The 25,111-nt window shown below is 44.0% G+C and overlaps 1 protein-coding gene across 1 annotated transcript in view; it reads right to left on the bottom strand.

The window, feature by feature from the left end:
• Positions 1-25,111, bottom strand: part of REV1 (REV1 DNA directed polymerase) — a 79,884-nt gene that overhangs the window by 19,707 nt on the left and 35,066 nt on the right. Inside the window, exons 7-13 of the mRNA XM_069757525.1 lie at positions 20,192-20,299; positions 10,138-10,254; positions 6,879-7,038; positions 6,613-6,741; positions 6,156-6,310; positions 4,895-5,014; positions 4,426-4,646 (exon numbers count right to left, since the gene is read on the bottom strand). Coding sequence (XP_069613626.1) covers positions 4,426-4,646; positions 4,895-5,014; positions 6,156-6,310; positions 6,613-6,741; positions 6,879-7,038; positions 10,138-10,254; positions 20,192-20,299 — 1,010 coding nt within the window. The remainder of the gene's footprint in view (positions 1-4,425; positions 4,647-4,894; positions 5,015-6,155; positions 6,311-6,612; positions 6,742-6,878; positions 7,039-10,137; positions 10,255-20,191; positions 20,300-25,111) is intronic.

A 25,111-nucleotide genomic window follows, 5' to 3' on the forward strand; every position in this document is an offset into this window, starting at 1 on the left:
TGGCATGTAACTGGCACACTGAGTTGGATCCTTCCCATCTTTATGAATGACCGAAATATAAGCCCATAAAAATCTATTGGGAATATGGAATGTTTAAGTCTACGTTCACATTAGCGTCGCGTCGCCGTTGCGTCGGCGACGCACGGAAAAACGCGCGCAAACGCGCGCGTTTTGCGACGCGTGCGTCGTTTTTGACGAAAATCGGACGCACAGAAAATGCTACATGTAGCGTTTTCTTGCGTCCGACGCTAGCGTCGGAAACGACGCACGTGGCGAAAAACGCCACCAAAACAACGCACGCGTCCCCTATGTTAAACATAGGGGCGCGTCGCCGCTGCGTCGCCGACGCAACAGCGACGCACATTAGCGTAACGCTAATGTGAACGTAGCCTAAGAGGGTATTAAAACTAGAAAGAAGGTGTGGGATAAGTCAGCAAACATTTGTAGTAAGGCTGCAAAAGACCATCTGGCCCAGGGGTCTTCTTTGACTTGGTGTTTTACATAGCAGCACAAAGCACTATCTCCGAAATTGGAGACCAGAGAGCCTCAGAAGATCACATCAGTAAGGTCCGATAGGCCTTAATAAAAAAATATTTTTTTGATAAGTAAATGGAAATCTGCTCACTGGGTTATGGGATTAGAAGAATCTTTCCAATATAGTGAGGAGAAAGGTTTTAAAAGTCTCAGCAATATCTAGCAGAAGAAATTTGTGCATTTGAAATTGACCAAATCTAGAGGTGGACATACGGCTGAGCTCACTGGACACAAAGTGCTTTAGCCAGGGAGCCACCACTCTTATTACTGTTTTCATAATAATGACCATGATAGTTGCAAAAATACAAAACCTACAAGAAGCAGAATAAACATAGACCCTGCTGCGACTAGATAAGTAAAAAGCAAAAGTGCATTGAAAGAACACAGGGTTCTTAGTAATACTGTTCTTGAAATAGAATATAATAAAATCCATCCCACCGTCGACAAGGTGACCCTGACTGGGAAGATATGTATACTAACTTAAACCAAGCTCAATTTTTGTGTTTTTTTCTTAATATTTAGAAAGAGTAGCTTTTGCTTAACTGAGTAAAGTAGAGCATCTCTTTTTTTGTGTTAGAGAAATTTTAAGGTCATCAGCTGTTGTACGTTTATGCAACTCTCCAAATCTCCGAATACCTTCAGCAATTTGGTTATTTCCTAAGTCTGCTCATGTGACTAGAGCCAATTTGACAGGAAATATGGCATCACTAAATGCCCACCCAGAACAATAATGTATAAGTGTAAAACCCCAAATAACGTCTTTGGTCAAGATGCCAAATGGAAACACTACTAGACTCAGACTCAAAGAACTCATATGACAATCATTTAAGGTTCTGATGGAATCTTTTGAGAAGGATCCAATGGAGAAGGGAAATCTGGAACAGACTGTGAGAGCGATGTAGATTGATTGTACTTGAACTTTGTACCGTATGCTCCTCAGGATTCCAGTTTCGACTTTTAACTTTCTGCAGTAGCAGCACTGGACAATTAACGAACAATTAGGGGTTGACAAAGCTCTATGCCAAGAAAGATTAGTTGTTCAGCCAGATGTGCGTGATTTTTCATAAGAAAGGACGAGCCATCTTTATGGACAATAAAGTGAAAGGCATGTCCTCACTATAGGAAGCAGCACCACTTGCAAATCTTAGTAAAGAGAGGATACGACTGCAGCCATCAGGGAACACTTTCATCTCTACACCTTCAGGGACAAGGGATCCCGCAGTCCAAGACATCTCAAATACAGGGTCAGATATAGTAATGGAGCATACACAACACATCTCTGGGTTAAAAGGATGCACCCTGTCAATAATATAGGAAACCTCCAATATCTTCTAAAGATAATGATAACTACCGTATATACTCGAGTATAAGCCGACCCGAGTATAAGCCGACCCCCCTAATTTTGCCACAAAAAACTGGGAAAACTTATTGACTCGAGTATAAGCCTAGGGTAGAAAATGCAGCATTTACCGGTGAATTTCAAAAATAAAAATAGATGCTCCATACCGTTCATTATTGCCCCATAGATGCTCCATATACAACTGTGCTATATAGAATGCTCTGCACCGTTGATTATGGCCCCATAGATGCTCCTTATAATGCTGTGCCATATATGCTCTGCACCTTTGATTATGGCCCCATAGATGCTCCTTATAATGCTGTGCCATATATGCTCTGCACCTTTGATTATGGCCCCATAGGTGCTCCTTATAATGCTGTGCCCCATATATGCTCTGCACCTTTATGGCCCCATAGGTGCTCCTTATAATGCTGTGCCCCATATATGCTCTGCACCTTTATGGCCCCATAGATGCTCCTTATAATGCTGTGCCATATATGCTCTGCACCTTTGATTATGGCCCCATAGGTGCTCCTTATAATGCTGTGCCCCATATATGCTCTGCACCTTTATGGCCCCATAGGTGCTCCTTAGAATGCTGTGCCCCTTATATGCTCTGCACCTTTATGGCCCCATAGGTGTTCCTTATAATGCTGTGCCCCTTATATGCTCTGCACCTTTATGGCCCCATAGGTGCTCCTTATAATGCTGTGCCCCTTATATGCTCTGCACCTTTATGGCCCCATAGGTGCTCCTTATAATGCTGTGCCCCATATATGCTCTGCACCTTTATGGCCCCATAGGTGCTCCTTATAATGCTGTGCCCCATATATGCTCTGCACCTTTATGGCCCCATAGGTGCTCCTTATAATGCTGTGCCCCATATATGCTCTGCACCTTTATGGCCCCATAGGTGCTCCTTAGAATGCTGTGCCCCTTATATGCTCTGCACCTTTATGGCCCCATAGGTGCTCCTTATAATGCTGTGCCCCTTATATGCTCTGCACCTTTATGGCCCCATAGGTGCTCCTTAGAATGCTGCTGGTGCTGCCATAAAAAAAAAATAAAAAAAATCACATACTCACCTCTCTTCTCAGGACGCCGGCGCTTTCAATAATTACCTGCTCCTCTGCGGCTCCGTCTCCAGCACTGACGCTCAGCAGAGGGCGCGCACTGACTACGTCACAGCGCCCTCTAACCTGAGCGTCATTGCTAGAGGACGCTGCAGACGGAGCCGGAGCGAGGAGCAGGTAATTATAGCGCTGCGCTCCCCTTACCTGCTGCAGCGCGGTCCCTGCAGTCCCTGGCTTCTCCGGCGCTGCAGATTCTTCCTGTAATTGAGCGGTCACATGGCACCGATCATTTACAGCAATGAATATGCGGCTCCTCCCCTATGGGGGTGGAGCTGCCTATTCATTTCTGTAATGAGCGGTGCCATGTGACCGCTCAGTGCAGGAAGAATCTGCAGCGCCGGAGAAGCCAGGGACTGCAGGGACCGCGCTGGGAGCAGGTAAGTATGATTACACAGCCCCCGCTCCCCCTCCCCTGCTGACACCCGGGTATATGACTCGAGTATAAGCCGAGAGGGGGACTTTCAGCCCAAAAAAATGGGCTGAAAATCTCGGCTTATACTCGAGTATATACGGTATATGTGTCAGGTCTTATTGCTCAAGTATACCTTTTGTGCAGATTTTATTTTTATGCCCCTTGTTTTCTTGATCATCTATAAGCAAGTCTATACTGTTCTGCTTCATTCTCCAAAGATAGCACAGCACACAATTTATAAAAGAGAGCTTGAAGTGACATCCATAGCAGATGTTTGGGAGGAAAGAATATTATTCTCCTTCCTGAACGAGTCCAGGGCCTGCCAATGATAGGATTGCAATCTAGGAATCCTGTCTGGCTGAAAGCATATGAATTAGGTCTTGTAGAAGCTGTAGTTCAGGATGGATAATAGGCGACGGCCTGTGTGGACGCTATGCCACTATATTAATGTGATATAACAACATACTGCAGAGTGTGCTATAATCCAGAAATGATTGGAGTCGAATACAGAAGGCCGATGAGACAGAAGTAGATGAGCAACTTGTTGCAACACTCATCTTTGTGATCAGTGGTGTTCAACCTCTTTGAGGATGCACTCTTGCGTGGGCTACGTAAGGAACCAGTGGTGCCATTACTGAATGATCAAAGTAGGTCAGACATCGAGGAAGAAATGTATCTTTCTTTGTTGCATGATGACTCACCAAAGCGTAGACTCGGAAGTGAATGATCAAAGTTTGCGACTTTTCTTTTCCCAGATATCACTGTAGGTGATTAGGCATGGAAAACAGCAAAAAGGTAGAACGGAGCTCCTTAGCCAAGCTGCCTCATGCTGCCATAGCAAATCCCCCCCCCCTCACTACTTCATTCTTGAATAAGAGCAATATGGCCCCATTTCAGGACAGTTATAGCACCTATGGTTGATATACCATTAATGGTCAAAATGGAGCACCTTTTTAAGACTCATACCCTCAAGAACAACATCCAAGGATGTTAACATAAGACAATACCTTTGTAAACCGGATACCATAGTTGATTTCAGCTGATACAGATTTTCTCTCTTTCTCTTTTCTAATCGGCCGATCATCTAACCCTCGGCAGAATCTGTACAACATCTGGCCTGTTTTTGGCCCAAACTCTTTCTGGAGTTTTGACATTGAAAGATTTTGTAGATCGCCACAGGTTTTTACATATAAAGATGACAATTTATATTCCATGGATCTACCAACTCCTAGAAAATACAGACAATGAAAATATAGTTTTAGATCTATAATAAAACCAGTTTCTCACATAACAATGACATTTTCACATAGTTTCATAAAATATTGCAAATCTCATTTATTCTGAGTAAATGAGTGTATGAGTTTTCTGGTTTGCACTACCGTCCCTTAAAATACATATTAATAAATAGTAATTTTAAAATAAATATTTAACACAGGGCAGTAGGTACTGACTTGTAATTTTGTAAGACAGAAATACCTGGTAATGTACTAACTTGTTGGCCTCTAATAAAATCATCAACATCCTCGGGTTTTAAATGATATTGTCCGTCTGGTTTCGCTTTCCTGGTTGCCATTCTAGCCAAAAGGATATTGGAGCCTAAAAAGGGAAGAAAATAATAACATTATTAAGATTTACATTCCTAAGACATTACAGAACAACATACAAAAATATTTAACAGAATTGTGAAAAGTCATACTATTTACAGCACAATAATACAAAGTGAAAGCAAAAGACATGAGAACCTCAGGTACAGCGATACAATCATGAAAATGTTGAAAAATCTGCAACTGCATTGTGGCACCATCTAGATTTGCCAGAATTAGGGGAGTGCTTTCTCTTGCACTCTCGTAGACTATGAATGGAATGGAGATTAAGCTTGTGCACCCCCAGTCCAATCAAGATGGGGCTCTGCAAAGATTGCTTCCCAAGTTTCAGAGCCTCATTCTCAGGATCGCTGAGGGTCGCAGTGATCAGTAATGCTCACGTCCTGTGATAAGGGAATTACTTACTATCTTTGTCAGCTTCAGAATTCATATGTAAGCTAGCACAGGTCCTAATAGGAGCCATATCCTTTGGTTAAAAATCCACTGGATAGTTTTGGATAAATCATTCTTATATTCAATGCAAATATAGGGCTGATAGTACCATGGATGGGACTGTGAGGTCATAAGCATCCTTCCTCTCATAGATTAGCTGTCAAGCAATGAAGCTGCAGTAGGGATAGCCAGCAAAACTGTTGTTGGATGGGTTCTCTGGAGTCTGTGGCCCCACCCACAATGATTTGAGCACCTCGTTTGCATATGAACCAAAAGAATATTTTCTCCGAAACAATTCTTAAACTAAAGGTATGGCTCCTATTAGTGCTTGGTCTCCAAGAAGGACCTGTGTGGACTTCTAGATTTTGGAGCTGACAGACCCGCTTTAAATTGGCCACTTTAGAGCACTGTTTTTAAGATGTATTTATGCCGCTTACCAAAATTACTTTTTATTGTAGATCTGCGCTACTTTCTTTATTAGAATACCATGATTACTTAACACCACAAAAGACGTTTTGAAAAAGGACCTGGAATGATACATACACCTTGAAGATTTTAGAGAAAGGGCTATAAAACAAAAATAAAAGGGCCTGAGCGCAATGCTGAAGCTAATAGGATGATGGGGCTTAGTGTAGGTTTATTAGACTTGGGCAAAGAACAGGTCATGTCAAGAACAGATACAGAATAAAGTGAATACTAACTCATTCCAACAGATGCGGCACACAAAGTCTTCTCTTTAATTTCAGCTCGAATCGCACTAGCAACTTCATCTGGATTGAGCTTGGTCTCGATAAGGACTTCTGTAATATCCACCAAGGCTTCATCACAGCTTACAGCTTCAATGTCATGGGTATAGCTGGAGTAAAGGCACAAAAAAGGACAAACATTATCATAAATGATGGGAAAACCAAAGAATAAGCAGTATATTGATAGGTTCAATGGACATTTACTAGCTATTCACGTGACATAGAAAACTGCTCACGATGGCCCAAAGGCTGGGACCTTATTAACCCCCCAGAAGCCCCTTCATTCCCTTCACTGCACAGGTGAAGTAAGGAGGAGTGTGAGTGGAGTAGCAGCCAAATCAGCTCTGGCTGATTGTATCAATCTATCACAAGCATTCATACTTTGCAAAACAATAAAAAAAAAACAACTTACCTTGCCAGCGTTTTATACAAAGTCATGGCAACTTCCTTATATGCCTCAAAATCATAAGTAACAACTTGAAGGTCAGGGCACAATTGCTTTGCTTTACCAAACATCATTCCATTCTTCACACCAGCCTGCCTGGAGGATAATGAGGAGAAATGCATGAAAAGTCTAGCGGTTAAGAAATATGCGTAATTAGATAGATAGGTATAGAGATGAACGGATGGATATTATTGAAGTCTCTATGCAAAAAATGAGATCTTGTGGTTTCCTACCTCGCCTCATAACTACATGATGCAATTTCAGCTAATGAGAGCTGTGAGATATCTATATCCAGGCCATTTTTCTTTGCAAGATCTGGATGATCCCATAAAGAGAAATCCACATTGTGTCCATTTTCTTGTGCAGAATTCGGATTGTCCAGTGAAGTTTCATCTAAACATGGAATAGAGAGGGGGAAAAATAGCTTACACTGATATATTTACATGTAGACTGAGAATCCAACAATTCCAAAGCACAATGTAACATGGAATTTCACAAGACCAGAAAAAGAAGACTTAGTAATGTTTTATTATTTTCTAAAACCATCTGATATAGGTCTGATAATGCAAATACATACAAACATAAATACTTATTTCTAAATTTAAAAAAATGCCCCAAACCATTCATATTCCATTATATGACTATGTAGCAATTTAAAGGATAACAAAGCTGATCTCTTTATGATCCCAAAGAACAGCGCTAGAAGAAAGAAATCACATTCTGAAGTTCTGAATAAATGTGTCTGGAAGTGCATTGGGTGTAACAATGCACTTAGAGCTGTTCAGTCTCGCACTGTATTCCCTGCCATGTATAGGAGCCAAGGACCTGTCAATTAACCTTTAGGACCATATTGCTGTGGTGTCATAAAAAGATCAACTTGATTATCTTTTAAAAAGCTACATAGACATATAAATGGTTTGGGGGTGTAGGAGTGTCTACAAAGAAACATGTCAGATTGGATAGCACTATTATATGCAGATATAGAGTTATCTGCAGGTAAATAGTGTTAGGAAGGTCCCCGGCCGCCATACTGAAAGTGGGGCACCCAGGAGAAAATTAACTTTATTCTTCCCAGGAGCTGACAGTTTTCAGACATGCAGGCGTGCCAGAGGAATTACAGTCATCGCTCACAGCACTGAGAGCAGCGGTTGTAAGTATGCTCCGAAGCACTGTAGAGCCGGCTGTCAGTCCGTGACGTGGTGTGCTTACATTCGCTTCTCTCAGTGCTGTGAGCGGTGACAAATTGCTCTGCGCTCACCTGCATGACTGATAGCTGGCGGCTCCCGGAAAGAAATAAAACAGGATTTTTTGTTGCTTACCGTAAAATCTGTTTCTCGGAGCCTTCATTGGGGGACACAAAAACCATGGGTGTATGCTGCTGCCACTATGCACAAAAAAGTTAGCTCCTCCTCTGCAGTGAACACCCCACCGACTGGCATTCTGAAAATCAGTTAGTGAGCAAGCAGTAGGAAAAAGCAATAAAGTTGAAAGAAAACCACAGAAATCTGAACTGTAAACATAGAACGTAGAAAACCAATCATAGAACACAGAAAACAAAGGAATACATCAACATAGGAGGGTGCTGTGTCCCCCAATTAAGGCTTGGAGAAATAGATTTTACGGTAAGCAAGCAAAAATCCTGTTTTCTCCATCGCTTCATTGGGGGACACAGAAACCATGGGACGTCTCAAACCTGGGGAGGAAAAAGCAGACTTCCATAAGGTCGGAGAACTCACCACTGCCGCCTGCAAGATTCTTCTGCCTAAGCTGGCGTCTGCCGAAGCGTAGGTATGGACCTTGTAAAATTTGGCGAACGTGTGGATGGAAGACCAGGTTGCTGCTTTGCAAAGCTGTAGAACAGAAGCCCTGTGGTGCACCGCTCAGGAGGCGCCGACTGCCCGGGTAGAGTGAGCCTTAACCCCAGGAGGGGGCACTCTGTTCTTGACCCGGTAAGCCTCCAAAATTGCCGTTCTGATCCAGCGAGCAATAGTTGCCTTGGAAGCTGGCAGGCCTCTACGCATGCCATCCGGAATGATGAAAAGAGAGTCCGTCTTCCAAAAAGAAGCCGTTGTAGCCAGGTAGACCCTCACTGCTCTGACGAGGTCTAGCTTGTTCAAAGAACGTTCCATAGGATGAGTCGGAGCAGGACAAAAAGAAGGTAGAACGATGTCCTCATTCAGGTGGAATGCGGATACTATCTTGGGAAGGAAGACTGCCTCAGGACCACCTTATCCTGGTGAATAACCAGGAAAGGAGGTCGACAATAAAGGGCCGCCAACTCCGAAACGCGCCAGATGGAGGTGATGGTCACAAGAAAGGCCACCTTCAAAAGACAGAAAAGACAGGGAAACCTCCCTGAGAGGCTTAAAGAGGAAACTCTTCATGACCTCCAGGACCAGATTGAGAGCCCATGGATCCACGGGAGCCTGGTATGGAGGAGCTGCATGCGCTACTCCCTGGAGGAAGGTCTTAACCTGCGGTCGGGATGATAACGCCTTCTGGAAGAGGATGGAAAGCGCTGAAACCTGACCCTTTAGGGAACTAAGGGCAAGACCCGCATCCAGTCCTGCCTGGAGAAAGCCAAAATAGAAGCTTGGCCGGGAAAAGGAACTAAAGGGAATACTCACCTCCATCATCCAACGTCGTCAGATAATCTTGGAGGAAGAATCCTTGGGGTGGGGGGGGGGGGGAGAGAGAGGTACCTCATAATCCAGGGAATATATGTACGATGTCCAGAATAACCCATGTATCCTCAGAGCTGTTGAAGGATGTCCTCGCCTCCTCAAGCCGACAGGCTCTGGTGGGCAAGTGGGTGGGAGACGGAGCTAGGACCGGTCTGGGTCTCCTAAACACGCTTCTGTGTTAGGGGTCTTGGTCCTGCTGTCAGATCTATGAGGATACGGGGTGGCAGTACGCGCCGTACTCATAGTCTGTTTGAGGGATTACAGTTGCGACCGTTCACAATGTATCCCTCCGGAAGACCTGAAAGAAAATGACGCACATTGACGTAGATATGGGTCTAATGAAAGACCCGTGTCCACCTCCTACTGACACTAAGCTAAACTGATTTCCAGAATGCCAGTCGGTGGGGTGTTCACTGCAGAGGAGGAGCTAACTTTTTTGTGCATAGTGTCAGCAGCATACACCCATGGTTTCTGTGTCCCCAAATGAAGCGATAGAGAAAGTTAATTTTCTCCTGGGTGCTGTACTTTCACTACAGCGGATGAGCACCTTCCTAATCCCGTTAGCTTACATATGAACCCTATATCTGCAGCTTAATAGCACTATCCGTCTTGACATGCTCACATTAAAGTTATGTAGACCCAAATGATCCTTATTTGCATTAAAAGAGGCATGAAAAGCGAACACAAGGTAAGTGAACTGTGACAAAATAACAGCAACATTTTTTGATGCACACAGTTAAAAGTATAACATTTAGATTTCCTTCATCTATTTTATGCATCACTAAGTGGAAAATAACAGTTGCTTTACCTGTTTTGTCTCTCATGAACTTTTTCTGATAGTACTGGAATTCTAGTTGAGGGTTGGCTCCTTCCCGGGAAGAGATTTTACCACTACCTCTATTGCTTGTAACAGCCACTGGTTTACCTACAGAAACCCAAAGATCAAAAGAAGTAACAGCATGTGAAAAAAATGGGACAGTTTCAGAATTTTACAGATTATTCTCATTCTTATGGGGTTCTTTATGTGTTGTCGGGCCACTTTCTAGCAACCCTGACAATTGGGATCTTATAAATGCTTGGCACAGGGTAAATTTCGGTCATTGACTCACACTAGATATTTAACCATAGTGGAGCCACACATGGCTCATGAGATCTCCAATTCCTTACTAAACAAGTCTCTAGAGTTCAGTGAAACATTCAGGTGCCAGACTGGAGCCTCACCATTACTGTGTTGGCAGTGCTTAACCAACATGTAGTAGACATTGCAGTGTAGAAAGCCTGCAGGATGGCACCGCTGTGCAGGTATAATCTACCCCTAATTTAGTTTAAGTCAGTTTTGAGCACTACAATTACATATTAAAAATAAGCTGTGCCATGTACTTTGAGGCTCCTGAACAGCAGCGAGTCCTTACTGTAGCCCCTGAAAGGCAGTTAGCTGCCAAAAATCCCTAGCTCGTACACTTTTATGCTGCTTTTGTCCATTCTGCACAGCCCTTATTCGAATGAAGAGCCGCCAATTATAGAAGATACATTTACACAGACAAATTGTTGCCCCACATGCGATGATTGAAAATACAGTGTAACCAGTCGACTGAAGGTCTTAAAAGAAGTTGTCCACCAAGATAACTTCTTCTCATACCCCTCGCTTGGCCCTGATAAAATAAAAAAGCCTATACTCACCTCCTGTGCTGGCGCCGTTCCCACGATGTCGGCACTCATTCTCCCCAGGGGCTCCTTGTGACACTGCGCCCAATCACTGCGCTCGCTTGGCCCTGATAAAATAAAAAAGCCTATACTCACCTCCTGTGCTGGCGCCGTTCCCACGATGTCGGCACTCATTCTCCCCAGGGGCTCCTTGTGACACTGCGCCCAATCACTGCGCTCGCTTGGCCCTGATAAAATAAAAAAGCCTATACTCACCTCCTGTGCTGGCGCCGTTCCCACGATGTCGGCACTCATTCTCCCCAGGGGCTCCTTGTGACACGTGACACTGCGCCCAATCAGAGATGGTGCATGTATAAAAGCCACGGAGACACCATCACGTGTTTATCAACGCAAGCAATAAATAGCCAGGTCTTTCACCGGGAAGGAACAACCACAGGAAGGGCAGCATCCAAAAAGGAAAACCACCTATGCCAAAACATGGTATCCATCCACAGACAGCTGTTTCGGGGCGTTTTCCCCACATCAGTGTGGAGTAGGAAACTGGCTATTAGGAGCAGTGCCTAATAAAAGGACTATAAACATAAGGATGAATGCGTTTAGAAACACGTGATGGTGTCTCCACGGTGTTGGATGTTTTGATCTCCCCGAGGTCATTCATCCTTATTTTTACAATCAGAGCTGGTGTCGCTCCCATGCTGTTATTGTGTCACGTGACCCTGCGCCCATTCAAAGCTGGCGTCACTGTCCCCGTCTCCTGTCGAATTGAACATGAAGTAGTGAGAGAGCAGATTCAGCCTGGACTTCCTCATCATGTTCGATTTGTCCAAAGGTAGGTGGGGACAGTGACGCCAGAACTGATTGGGCGCCGGGGTCACATGTCACAACAACCACACAAGAGCCCCGGGACCGCGAGTCCTGACAATGATGGAACGGGCAATAGCATGGGAGGTGAATATAGGTTTTTTTATTTTATCAGAGCCAAACATTTAGATCTAGAAGAGGCTGTCCAAGTAGTGGACAATCCCTTTAAAAGCTATTTCACACAGGCTGATATAAACTGCATGGGGCCAGAAAAATAACGATCTTTCTGTCTCCATACAGTATGCATATTACCAGTGCACATCCTAAGTTTACATACAGAAATAACCTGGCAAAAGCCACGATATGTTGGCCCACAAACAATCCAGTAAACCACAAATATGCATTTTGCTGGTTGGTCAACTTGTGTACACCGGCCAATGAGTGGGAATGAGCATTCAGATTATTTTCTGCCCATGTGAAAAGGCCTAAAAACGATCTCTGTGGCTTCACTGCCCAGATTCCCCAATAGCTAGCTGTTAACTGTAGGGAACGTGGCTAGTCAGGTTTCCTTTCCACTGCAGTGACAGTGCAGGGACAATGAAGCATTACAACCATTAAAATCAAACAGAACCAAGCTCCTCCAGGGGAGTGCTGCATTTATTGTCCTGGTCAGAAAGGGGGCTGAGCAGAGGATTCCCCTCTAGAATAGTCAAGCAATCTAAGTTAGCCATATATGAAGGTTTGTCTATAGCAAAAAAATCCTTTACAAGTCATCTGCCAGAGATGGTATAGAATAGTACATGACTGGGGAAAAAAAGTACATTGGCAAACCTACTGACATAGAATTTAAAGAGGCCCTCCCATGAATTTTTTTTTTAAAATAAATCTGTGTTTATGTGCATATAATGTAGTGTATATTAATAAACGTACCTACTGCCGCTTTCTCCAGGATCCAGTGCCAATCTCTCCTCTTCTGAGTGACCTTACCGCTTTACAGACACTCCGGGTCACAGTGTGCTCACAACGAAGCTCCGTAGACTTACATTGGATAGAGGAGCAGAACGGCACTGGATCCCAGAGAAGATGGTGGTAGGTGAGTATAGTAACACACCACATGCACATATACAGGTCTAATAAAAATAAAAAAACTTCATGGGAGTGCTTCTTTAAAAGAAATATGTCAGTAAGATCAACCCCTGAACTGAACATTTGGGCATTCATGTCTTTAAAAGCAAACGCCAATGACACTTTCAAATTTTCCCTCTGTAACTGCATTCTCAAGTACGGTAATTAGCATTTTAATTCATATGAATTAATTGCTGTTGGTGTAATACAGGGGTTGCCCTGTCCAAATCGATAAGTCTGCAGTCACTATGTGTGACTGCAGACTTCTGAATCCCCCTGCGCACGCACTGTGCACTGAGGGACTCGCCGGTTTCTGAGTGGGGCCCAGAAGGTAAGTTACTATGTATGCCTTAAACATACTCCCAGGCAGAAGCCACCTAGTGGTATTGGCCTTAATGCTTGTACTGAGTTGGACCTCACCCCATCTAGTGACGTGGCTGTCCAGTGGGCGTGGACAACTAGAGAGCGTGGCCTTGATCCATAAAAGTGTATGGAAGCGAGGCCGCGGCCACTAGCTGAAGTATGTATAACTCATACATACGCTCAGGTCGCGACTCAGAACCGGTGAATCCCCGCAACACACAGTGCATGTGCTGGGGGAGAATCATAAATCTGAAGTCACACAGAGTGACTGCAGACTTATTGATTTGGACTGGACAACCCCTAAAAGCAAACTTTCTTATTTTATGCACTTGCCATTCATGTTTAGATCAGAACAAAGCAAAATATAAAAGGTATTTACCCACGCTCAGAATGGCAAGATCAAGGTTATTGATGGCTTTCCCCATTAGTATTCTGCTCATAGACCACATTAAGCATTCGATCTGAGCCTCTTATCAGCAGGCATCATCTACTGCAGAACAGATTAATCCAACTGTAAACCCCAATTATCTACAACAAACATTCGGGACCAAAAATATAACCCTGCGTAGTCGGTTAGCCAAACCTCTGACTCCTCAATGTCCCCGACTCCCCAGCACTGCTTCAACACTGAGCATGTACATAAAGTGCAGCACAGATTCATCTCCACTAAAAGCAGAGACTAGGGTTGCTCGATCCGATCATGTAAAATCGGAATTATACCGATTTTCACTATGATCGGAATTCCGAATCCTGATTCCGATCTTTGAATGTGATTGGAAATCGGATGAGTGTTTTTTTTTTTTTTTGCACAATGCTTGTGATTGACACATGAACCACCCAATGAAGAGCCTGTGAAGTGTGGGCACATCCTGAAAGGCTAGTAGGCATTTTAACTACTGGCATGACTGTGATCAGGCACGATAAGGCCATGTTCATACGTTGTGGTTTTTTACCGCGGAGCCGCGGCGTTTTTGACACTGCGGATCTGCAGTAGTTTTCCGGGGGTCTGTGTGAGCCTGTCGGGGGTCTGTGCGGGCCTCTCGGGGGTCTTTGTGTGTGTGTGCAGACATCGTCCGATGGGACTACCAGTCCCATTGGGCTATGCCTGCTACAATGACAATGATTGACATTAGCCAATGAAGGGACAATAGTAGTAGTGTGTTGAATGTAAAAAAAAAACAAAAAAAAACACAAACATACATCAGCTGATGCGACCGCTCTCTAGGGGCTCCAGGAATACAATGACGGGACGGAGGTATCCTTCCGCACTGTATTCCTCCGCCACTGTAAAAAATAGTCCCTAGTCTCACTTTTGGCACTGCTGTGTGAGAAAGCTCCCACGCAGCAACGGCACAAAGTGAGACCAGTGAACTACAGTAACCTCTCAGTGAGGCACTGCAGGAGCCATTGTCTTCTGTCAGTGTGTTACTGGAGGTCCTATAGAGCAGTGACATCACCCGATGTCACTGTTCTATGGGGAGATCGTCGTGGGACACTCGTTATTAATTGGACTGCGTCGGACAGGGAGTATACAGTTTATTATTTTACGTTTTTTGCAGGTGGTGAAGTATGGTAAGTATGGCTAAATTAAGAATATTAAAATACTTTTTTCTGGCTGTGTCTATTTTGTTTTTAACTTTCACTACTCTAGGATTAATAATGGATAGGCGTCTTATTGACGCCTTTCCATTATTAACCCGGCTTAATGTCGCCTTACAATAGCAAGGTGAGATTAACCCCTTTTTACCCCATATCCCACCGCTAATCGGGGCGGCTGCGGACTGGTATTTCTAGCCAGGTGGGGGGGCCAATATCCATGGCCCCTCTCTAGGCTATGAATATCAGCCCGCAGCTGTCTTCGTAGCCTTTCTGGCTATAAAATATAGGGGGACCCCGGTGCTTATTGATCAAGCTAATTTTGATCTGAAAGACCAGGCAAAATTTTTGAAATCTTACCAGTGTCATTTTGTCAGGCAACAACTATGGAACGCTTCAACGTATCATAATGATTTTGTGGTTGCCTTTTCATAACGTATTGTACTTCATGATAGTGATAACATTTGTTCAATATGACTTGCGTTTATTTGTGAAAATATCGCAATTTGGGGGAAAATGTAGAAAAAAATATAAATCGCAATTTTCAAACTCTGAATCTTTATAGCCTTAAACCAGTTATAAAAAGTAATTTAAAAACATCTCCCGTATGTCTCCTTTCTATCTGCATCAAGTTTCATACTTTATTTTATTTTGTTAGGATGTTAGAGGGATTAAACATTTAGCAGCAATTTCTCATAGAGGTAACACTAAAAAGTGGACCCCGCAGTTTGTTACCCACTTTCTTACAAGTGCAGCGATACTCCACATGTAGTCAAAAAGTTCTGTTTGGACAAATGTCAGGGCTTGGAAAGGATGGAGCACCATTTGAATTTTGGAACACAAATTGGCTGAACTAGATTGTGGTCGATATGTCACATTTGTAGGGCCTCTAGGGCGCCTAAACACCAGAATCCCCCCACAAATGACCCCATTTGGGAAACTACACCCCTCAAGGATTTTATCTAGGGGTAAAGTGAGGATTTTGAACACAAAAGTACTACACAGAAATTGAGAACACTAGGTAATCATATTGAATATGTCGTCATTAGTGTTGAGTGCAAGCGCTCGCTACTTGAGTTTCCCTAGGGTGCTTGGGTATGAATAGAGCATAGCGGGTGCTTGAATGACATGATCGATCGAGTCCCTGCCCGCAAGCTGTTCGACACAAAAAAACATGCAGGGATTGCCTGTGTATGGCAGACAATCCCTGCATGTTTTCTGGGTGTCTAACAATTAAACATACAGGGTGGGGGATTTGAGGGTGTCACCTGAGCACTCGCGATACTTGATGCGTACCCGAGGAGCACTTGCACTCAACACTAGTTGTCATATCATAATTTTTCTTTTTACTTTTGAAAAACCATAAGCCCAACCCTAATAGCAAATATTGAAATTAATAAAAGTTATAAAAAATAAAAAAAAAAATAATCTAAGGGGATGACACAGCAATGATTTACAAATTATTAAGATTTTGATCACTGTGATAGTCCCCTCAGCAGCGGCGGGTTTTAATGCGTATCAGCAGTTAAGGGGGTAAAAGCCATAATGGTGGACCAACACGAAACACTTACACGGTTCTCTGCCACAATGTTACACAGGGGAACATTTATCATCTCGTTTGTACTAAAATTTTATGCTCAACTAGCAATATTTCATTGTTGTAAATGCCTAAGCCATCTTTGTAGAGTTGAGCAAAACAATTTGCAGGATCCTGGTCCAGCAGCAAATATTGTGCTCCATAGCAGCCAGACCAGAACGCTGTGAACTTCTCTGCCCCGGCATCATGATGTTCAGACTCCTCTGATCCGGCTGCCAAGGAGCACCAATGTGGCCGCTGAAATAAGGTCTTACAAATTGTTTTCCACAGCACTACAAATTTATCATTGATTTATAACATTTTTTAGAAAATTGTTTAGTAGTTACGCTCAAACTTGACAACAAGCGAGAATAACCTTTTGAAGTGAAGTACGCTATAGTTAGGATTGCATTTTTACAGAAACGTTACAAAAACATTGCATATTCTAGACTAGTCGGCTGTCTTACAAAAAACAAACAAAAACAAACATGCATAATATGTTACAATTTGGGCCAAATTCTACATTAACGTGCCACATTTGACACATTGGTCTTACTCTTCAGTAGTGTTGGTAGTGCACCAACCAACATACATAAAAAGCTGCAATTCTGTGAACGAATTGATGTGTGACATTTGACACATTGATCTCAGGCTCTTATCCCATACTGGACAGTATACTACTATGCATAAAATGTACGAGAATAATTTGCGCCAAATTAATCATTACACTGGTCTACAGCCAAATTGGTTTAGAGTTAGAAACAGTTAAACTTAATTAACTTTAGAGTGCTGAAATTAAAATAATGCTTAACTTTATTTTAGTAGTTTATTGAGCCATCAGTATTGCATCATCTCAGAGTGACCAAAAGAAACCGCCATCTCAGGCCCGAACATGCAATACTAAGTACAATTGCACTGACAAAGACTTGGCACTCAAACTGATGAACGGTGAGATAGTTTATTTTATTGTTGCAATCATAATGAAGTTGAACGTTTTCGGCCTTGTACCCAGATCTTCATCAGAAGATCAAAGTAAAATTGCAACACATGGCTTCATAAATAATCCCTCTATCAGTCACAGCGCATTATTTGTTAGCCTTTTGGCTTATGTCAGAAATGCCTCTGACTTGCACTGACAAAGTAAATCATTTCTGCTATATACAGTGGCATGTAAAAGTTTGGGCACCCCTGGTCAAAATTACTGTTCCTGTGAACAGTTAGGCAAGGTGAAATTATTTCTGAAAAAGCTAAAGTTAAAGATGACACATTTAATTTGTATTTTAGGCAAATTACCGTATTTTTCGGACTATAAGACGCACCGGACCATAAGACGCACCCCAAATTTGGGGTGAAAATTGCAGAAAAAAAGATTTTTTATAAGATGGGGGTCCGTCTTATTGTCCGAATTTACAGTATCTTACCTGAGGGCTGGCGGTGGCAGAGCAGGGTCACAGGAGGCAAAGTGTCGGCAGAGGTGGGGTGATGCTGGGATGAGGAGGTGCTGGGATGAGAAGGTGCTGGGATGAGAAGGTGCTGGGATCAGGAGGTGCTGGGATGAGAAGGTGCTGGGATCAGGAGGTGCTGGGATCAGGAGGTGCTGGGATGAGAAGCTGCTGGGATGAGAAGGTGCTGGGATCAGGAGGTTCTGGGATCAGGAGGTGCGGGGATGAGAAGGTGCTGGGATCAGGAGGTGCTGGGATCAGGAGGTGCTGGGATCAGGAGGTGCTGGGATCAGGAGGTGCTGGGATGAGAAGGTGCTGGGATCAGGAGGTGCTGGGATCAGGAGGTGCTGGGATCAGGAGGTGCAGTGAGAGGTATGGCGTGAGAGGGGTCCCAGGCTTACCGTGCAGGCAATGCAGGCTTACAGTGGCGGCAGAGGTCCGGTGGCAGAGGTGCAGCGGCAGAGGTTCGATGGCAGAGGAGGCGCAGTAAGCGGGGTCCCTTTCCCCGGTATGGTGATGCAGCAGCCCGGTATGCAGCAGAGCCAGGTGAATCCTGTTATCGGTGGGCGCGGCCATCTTACTGAGGCCGCACGTGCGCAGATGGAGCGCTCTGCTTCCCGGGGCTTCAGGAAAATGGCCGCCGAGATCTCCATCTGCGCACGCGCAGCCTCCCGCGGCCATTTTCCTGAAGCCCCGGGAAGCAGAGCGCTTCATCTGCGCACGCGCGGCCTCAGGAAAATGGCCGCGCCCACCGATAACAACAGGATTCACCCGGCTCTGCTGCATACCGGGCTGCTGCATCACCTCACCGGAGAAAGGGACCCCGCTTACTGCGCCACCTTTGCCGCTGCACCTCTGCCACCGGACCTCTGCCGCCACGGTAAGCGTGCATTGCGACTATTAGACGCACCCCCCAAAAAAGTGCGTCTTGTAGTCCGAAAAATACAGTAAGTAGAATTGAAAAAAAAATCCAATTCGGACATTTTTTTTTTACAGTACGTTGTAGAGCCTCCTTTCATGGCAATTACAGCTGCTAGTTGCTTTGGATAAGTCTCTATGAGCTTTCCACATCTTACCACTGGGATTTTTCCCCATTCCTAAAGGCCAAACTGCTCCAGCTCCTTCAAGTTAAATGTTTTTTTTCTGGTGAACAACAATCTTCAAGTCTGACCACAACCACAGATTTTCAATTGGATTAAAGGTCTGGGCTTTGACTAGGCCACTCCAAAACATTTACACGCTTCCCCTTAAACCACTTAAATGTTGCTTTAGCAGTATGCTTTGGGTCATTGTAGTTGGAAGGTGAACCTCCATCACAGTCTCAAATCACTGAAGGACAAACAGGTTTTGCTCAAGAATATCCCTGCACCATCCATTTTCCCTTCTACTCTGACCATTTCCCCTGTCTCTGCTGCAGAAATACATCCCCACAGCATGATGCTGCCACCACCATGCTTCACTGTGGGGATAGTGATCTAGTGGTGACAAGCTGTGTTGTTTTGGCAACAGACATAGCATTTAACTTGATGGCCAAAAAGTTGAATTTTGGTCCTCCATACATTTGGGGAGTCTCCCACATGTCTTTAGGCAAACTCAAAACGAGCCTTACAATTTGTGTGTGTAAAAGCTTTTTTTCTGCCCACTCTTGCATAAAGGCCACCTCTATGGAGAGTACGGCTTATTGTGGTCGTATGGACAGATACTCCAGTCTCTGCTTGGGAACTCTGCCGCTCCTTCAGGGTTACCTTTGGCCTCTGTGCTGCTTCTCTTAATAATGTCCTCCTTGCCCAGGCTGAGAGTTTTGGTGGCGGGCCTTTTCTTGGCAGATTTGTTGTGGAACCATGTTTTTTTTCATTTTATGATAATGGATTTGATGGTGCTCCGGGGGGAAGATCAGAGATTGGGATTTTTTTTTATATACGCGTATATATAACCCAAACCTGACTCGTACTACTCAACAACTTTGTTCCTGACTTGTTTTGAATTCTCCTTGGTCTTCATGGAGTTGTTTGGTTAGTGGTGCCTCTTACTTAAAGGGACTCTGTCACCTGAATTTGGAGGGAACAATTTTCAGCCATAGAGGCGGGGTTTTCGGGTGTTTGATTTACCCTTTCCTTACCCGCTGGCTGCATGCTGGCTGCAATATTGGATTGAAGTTCATTCTCTGTCCTCCATAGTACATGCCTGCACAGGAATTCTGTGTGCAAAATACTATAAAACACATATGACATTTTACAATAAGACCACGTTTAGCAAGACTTCGTGCCTGCTTGGGAGATGCTATGACTCGTTACCTTTTAGATCTGGTCGGTTGCGAACACCAACAGACACAAAGAAGCAATCCATATCCACATGAATAATGCAGTTCTGGCACTTGGAATTCGCAGAGGCGGGCATGGCTCCTAAAATGTAAAAAAAAACATTTATATGGATAGAAGAGCATTTGGATCAAAGTTATATACCGACATTTACAATAAGAATTCTAGGACAATTAGATTGTTGAAAGGTCTAAGACAAACGTCTCATAAATGAATAATGTAAGCAAATATAAGAACCTTTGGACTATATGTTATCAGAGAAACGTGCTGTTTGGAAAGCTTCCTACTTGTGATTGTGGTCTTGGCTCTACAGTGGCTCTCGTGGCAAAATCAGAACTCCTCCATTACTATTCTTGTTATAAGAAATGGAAATCGAATGTCACTGCTAGTCTATAGGTCCCTTCAGATCATTACAGCTGTCATGGCTGTTACGCAAGTTATGATGCTAACATGCATAGAGCCTTCTTCGGTTTATATTAAAACGAGTCATCAATTTTATTTTATGGGCAAAGAACTTGCACACAAGTAGTAGCTAACTACCTGCCTGCTGTGCCTGGCTATGATCTCTGCCAGCTAAGAGTGGTCATGGACAACTCCTGCTCAAGATCCTATGGCCTGCTGTGACATGTCAACAAAGCAGTGGCTTCGCTTCCACTCCGCTCTGTTGATGGGGCGTGACTGCCAATGTCATGCTGAATGACATCCGGCTCCCTGCTGCCTAACTGCGGGGAGCAGACTGTCAATCAGCATGCAGTCAGCAGAAAGGCCTTGTTGACAGAGCAGCCCCATAGAGGAAGAGCTTCTCTGTTGACGCGAAGCAGCAGAATCATTGGCAGGAAACTAATCACTCTGTTCCAGTGCTAGACAGGACAGGTAGGCAGTTATTAACTATCAGTGTCAGTTCTTAGGTCCATGAAAAAAAATCCCAGGTAACCCCCCATTAAAGCAAATAAACAGGATCAAACAAATAAAACATGTAGGCCACGATTCATCATATGGGGATTTGTTTTGGTAAATCCATTTCCGTTTTGTCTTGCGGTATTAGTTTCTGTCTAAGGCCATGTTCACACAGTGCGTTTTTTTCTGCGGAACCGCAGCGTTTTTGCCGCTGCGGTTCCGCAGCTGTTTTCCATGCAGGGTACAGTACACTGTACCCTATGGAAAACAGGAACCACTGTGCACATGATGCGGGAATCGGGAAAAAAGCCGCGCTGAATAGCCGCGGTAAAAAAGAAGTACCATGTCACTTCTTTTTTCGGAGCCGCAGCGGTTCTGCACCCATAGACCTCCATTGTGAGGTCAAACCCGCAGTAAAACCCGCAGATCAAAAATATATCTGCGGGTTTCATTGCGGTTTGTGGTGCCGAACCGCTGCAGCAGGAAGTGCGGGGAAGCGGGCGGAAGTGCGTGGGCGGAGTGTGGCTGCCCCGATCCCACCCCCCCATGCTCCGATGCCCCCCCGTGCTCCGATGGCCCCCCCGTGCTCCGATGCCCCTCCCCCCGTGCCCTAATCTCCCCCCGTGCTCCGATGGCCCCCCCGTGCTCCGATGCCCCCCCCCCCCCCGTGCCCTAATCTCCCCCCCTTATACTTACCCGGCCTCCCGGTGTCCGTCCGGCTTCTCCCTGGGCGCCGCCATCTTGCAAAATGGCGGGCGCATGCGCAGTGCGCCCGCCGAATCTGCCGGCCGGCAGATTCGTTCCAAAGTGCATTTTGATCACTGAGATATAACCTATCTCAGTGATCAAAATAAAAAAAAATAGTAAATGACACCCCCCTTCCTTTGTCACCCCCATAGGTAGGGACAATTAAAAAATTAAGAATTTTTTTTTTTTCACTAAGGTTAGAATAGGGTTAGTGGTAGGGTTAGGGTATTTTCAGCCATTTTAACCCTAAAAAACTTCCTAGAAAACACACAGACTCTGCATAGAAAACTGCATAAAAAAACGCACCAAAAAAGCACCAAAAAAAGGACCTGCGTTTTCTGCAAAGAGCTGCGGTTTCAGTCCTGAACAAAAAAAAGGATGGAAATCAGGAACGCGTGAACATACCCTTTAACTGTTTTTATGACTTTTTGACGCCAAAATTCACTTTCCATAAAATGGAGCAAAAATTGTGGCAAAATACTGGCCACAAAAAATACACCAGGGGAGGTCTGATCTGGACTTAAATAGTTGCAATTAAATTAGGCAAAAACATTTGGAAATCGATAAACTCTGCCTACAAAGCAGAAGTAACACACACAGATAAGCACGCATAAACTAGACTTTAAAAAAAAAAAAAAAAAAAAAGGATCAAAAAGTATAATGAATTGTGTGTGAAAAAAGGAAGGGGGGCAACACAAACTAAAGTTTTGTTCAGATTACGTTATCTTTTGTCGGACGTACAGTCACAGCAGAAAGTGTTTGCACCCTTGAAATTGTTCCAGAAAATTTTAAGTATTTCTCCCAGAAAATTATTGCAATTACAAATGTTTTGTTATTATACACATTTATTTCCTTCTGGTGTATTGGAACAACATAAAACAACAGAGGAAAAAAAAGGCAAATTGGACATAGTTTCTCACAAAACACCAAAGATGGGTTGGTCAAAATTGTTGGGATTTTGGTTCATTCTTCTTTTACAAACTGCTCCAGGTCTCTCACATTTGAAGGGTGTCTTCTCCCAACAGCAATTTTAAGATCTCTCCACAGGTGTTCAATGGGATTCAGATCCATACGCATTGCTGCCCACTTCAGAACTCTCCAGCGCGTTGTTTCCATCCATTTCTTGGTGCGTCTTGAAGTATGTTTCTGGTCATTTTCCTGCTGAAAGACCCATGACCTAGGACCAAACCCAGCTTTCTGACACTGGGCACTACACTGCAACCCAAAATTCTCTTATAATCTTCAGATTTCATGATGTCTTGCACACAATCAGGGCAGCCAGTGCCAGAGGCAGCAAAACAACTCAAAAAATGTTTGAACATCCTCCATATTTGACTGGAGGTATTGTGTTCATTTCTTTATAGGCCTCATTCGGTATTCAGTAAACAATAGAGTGACGTGCCTTACCAAAAAGCTCTATCTTGGTTTCATCTGTCCACAAGATGCTTTCCCAGAAGGAATTTGGCTTACTCACATTTTGGCAAACTTCAATGTAGGTTTTTTAGGTCTCTCTGTCAGCAGTGGGGTCCTCTCTGGGTCTCCTGCCATAGTGTTTCATTTAATTCAAATGTCAATGGATAGTTCGACACTGATGCACCCTGAGCTTGCAGGACTGCTTGAATTTCTTTGGAACTTGATTGGGACTATGCTGCATTACAACCTTTCATCAATTATTCTATGCTGTTAATTTACAGTGGGATTAGCTACAGTGACATGGGTTTCTTGATTGCGCTGGGCACCGTGGAAAAAGGAAGATCAAGATCTCTGGAGATGGAGTTGTAACCTTGAGATTGTTGATAATTTTCTACAATTTAGGCTCAAGTCATCAAACAGTTCTCTTCTCTTTCTGTTCTCCACGTTTAGTGTGGTACACACAAACACACAATGTAAAGATTAAGTCAACTTCTCCCCTTTAAATCTGGTTTCAGGTGTGATCTTCATGTTGCCCACACCTGTTGCTTGCCACAGGTGAGTTTCAATGAGCATTACAAGCTTGAAACAAAGTTGTTTATCCACAATTTTGCAAAGGTGCCAATAATTTTGTCATGCCCATTTTTGTGGTTTTATGTGAAATTATGTCTAATTTGCCTTTATTTCTTTTTTTTATTTTTTGTGAGCGTGTGTTGTTCCAATACACACAAATGAAATAAACATGTGCATAACAAAGCGTGTAATTGCAAAATTTTTCTGGAAGAAATACTTAATTTTCAATATCAAGGGTGCCAACACAGCAATGACTGTGTATATGATGGGAGGCCACTTTATAGGAATACATCGTTCATAGGCTTCCATGGAAGAAGAATATATTCTGTACACTATTCCTTTTACTGGAGACCTCTGAACAGAAAGACAGATGACCAGTTTTTAGACTAGTTAGCTTATAGATTGGTCTCTAATGAGCGATTATTGACCTATGGCTTTCCAAGCATGCAGATTGTGAACAGAGCCTACCATTAAACATGTATGTTAAATACCTTCTTATACTTTGAGATATAAAATTAAAATTAGCGTCACAAAAAATGTAGTAAATTCCTGAACGTGGAAACATACCCTTACACAGCGTTTTTTTTGGTCATCCAGTCAATTGTCCTCATACATGCTCTCATGGCTGTGCGCATCGCACTGCGACCTATTGTTTCCTGTCTGCGGGTGGGCATCTTTACGGTGTGTGTACCACATGGTGGGCTCTCCCCTGGTGTGTGTACACTTCCCGTGACACCCTATCTGCAGTTCAGGACCTGACGGCCGCAGTGCGCATGTGCCGACTCTAGCCGTTCTGATTGGCCGTTTCAGGCCATGTGACTAAGTTCATGGGGTTATTAGAAGGTCCTGCAGGGACCTAAGACACACTCCCTTGAGAAAGCGGCCTCTAGCTGTCGCGAAACGCGCGTCTGGACCCTCCATCCACCCCCCTCCTTGTTTCCACTTATCTGTTGGTAAGCGCTGCATTTTTTGCCATGCACTATTGCACCTTAGGCCGGAGTCACACTACAGCGAGATACGGCCGAGTCTCGCAGGTTAAAAACAAGCTCTGGCACCGGCACTCCAGAGCGGAGCGTGCAGCTCCATTTATTGCTATGCGGCCGCACGCTCCGCTCTGGAGTGCCGGTGCCAGAGCTTGGTTTTAACCTGTGAGACTCAGCCGTATCTCAATGTAGTGTGACCCTGGCTTTAGATGTTAGATAGACGGGTGTAACTTTATTCCCGATCATCTGGTCCATGCATGCTGCTTCCCTGACGTCTATGTTTGGA

This window comes from Ranitomeya imitator, chromosome 3 (genome assembly GCF_032444005.1).
Source record: "Ranitomeya imitator isolate aRanImi1 chromosome 3, aRanImi1.pri, whole genome shotgun sequence".
NCBI classification, from domain to species: Eukaryota; Metazoa; Chordata; class Amphibia; order Anura; family Dendrobatidae; genus Ranitomeya; species Ranitomeya imitator.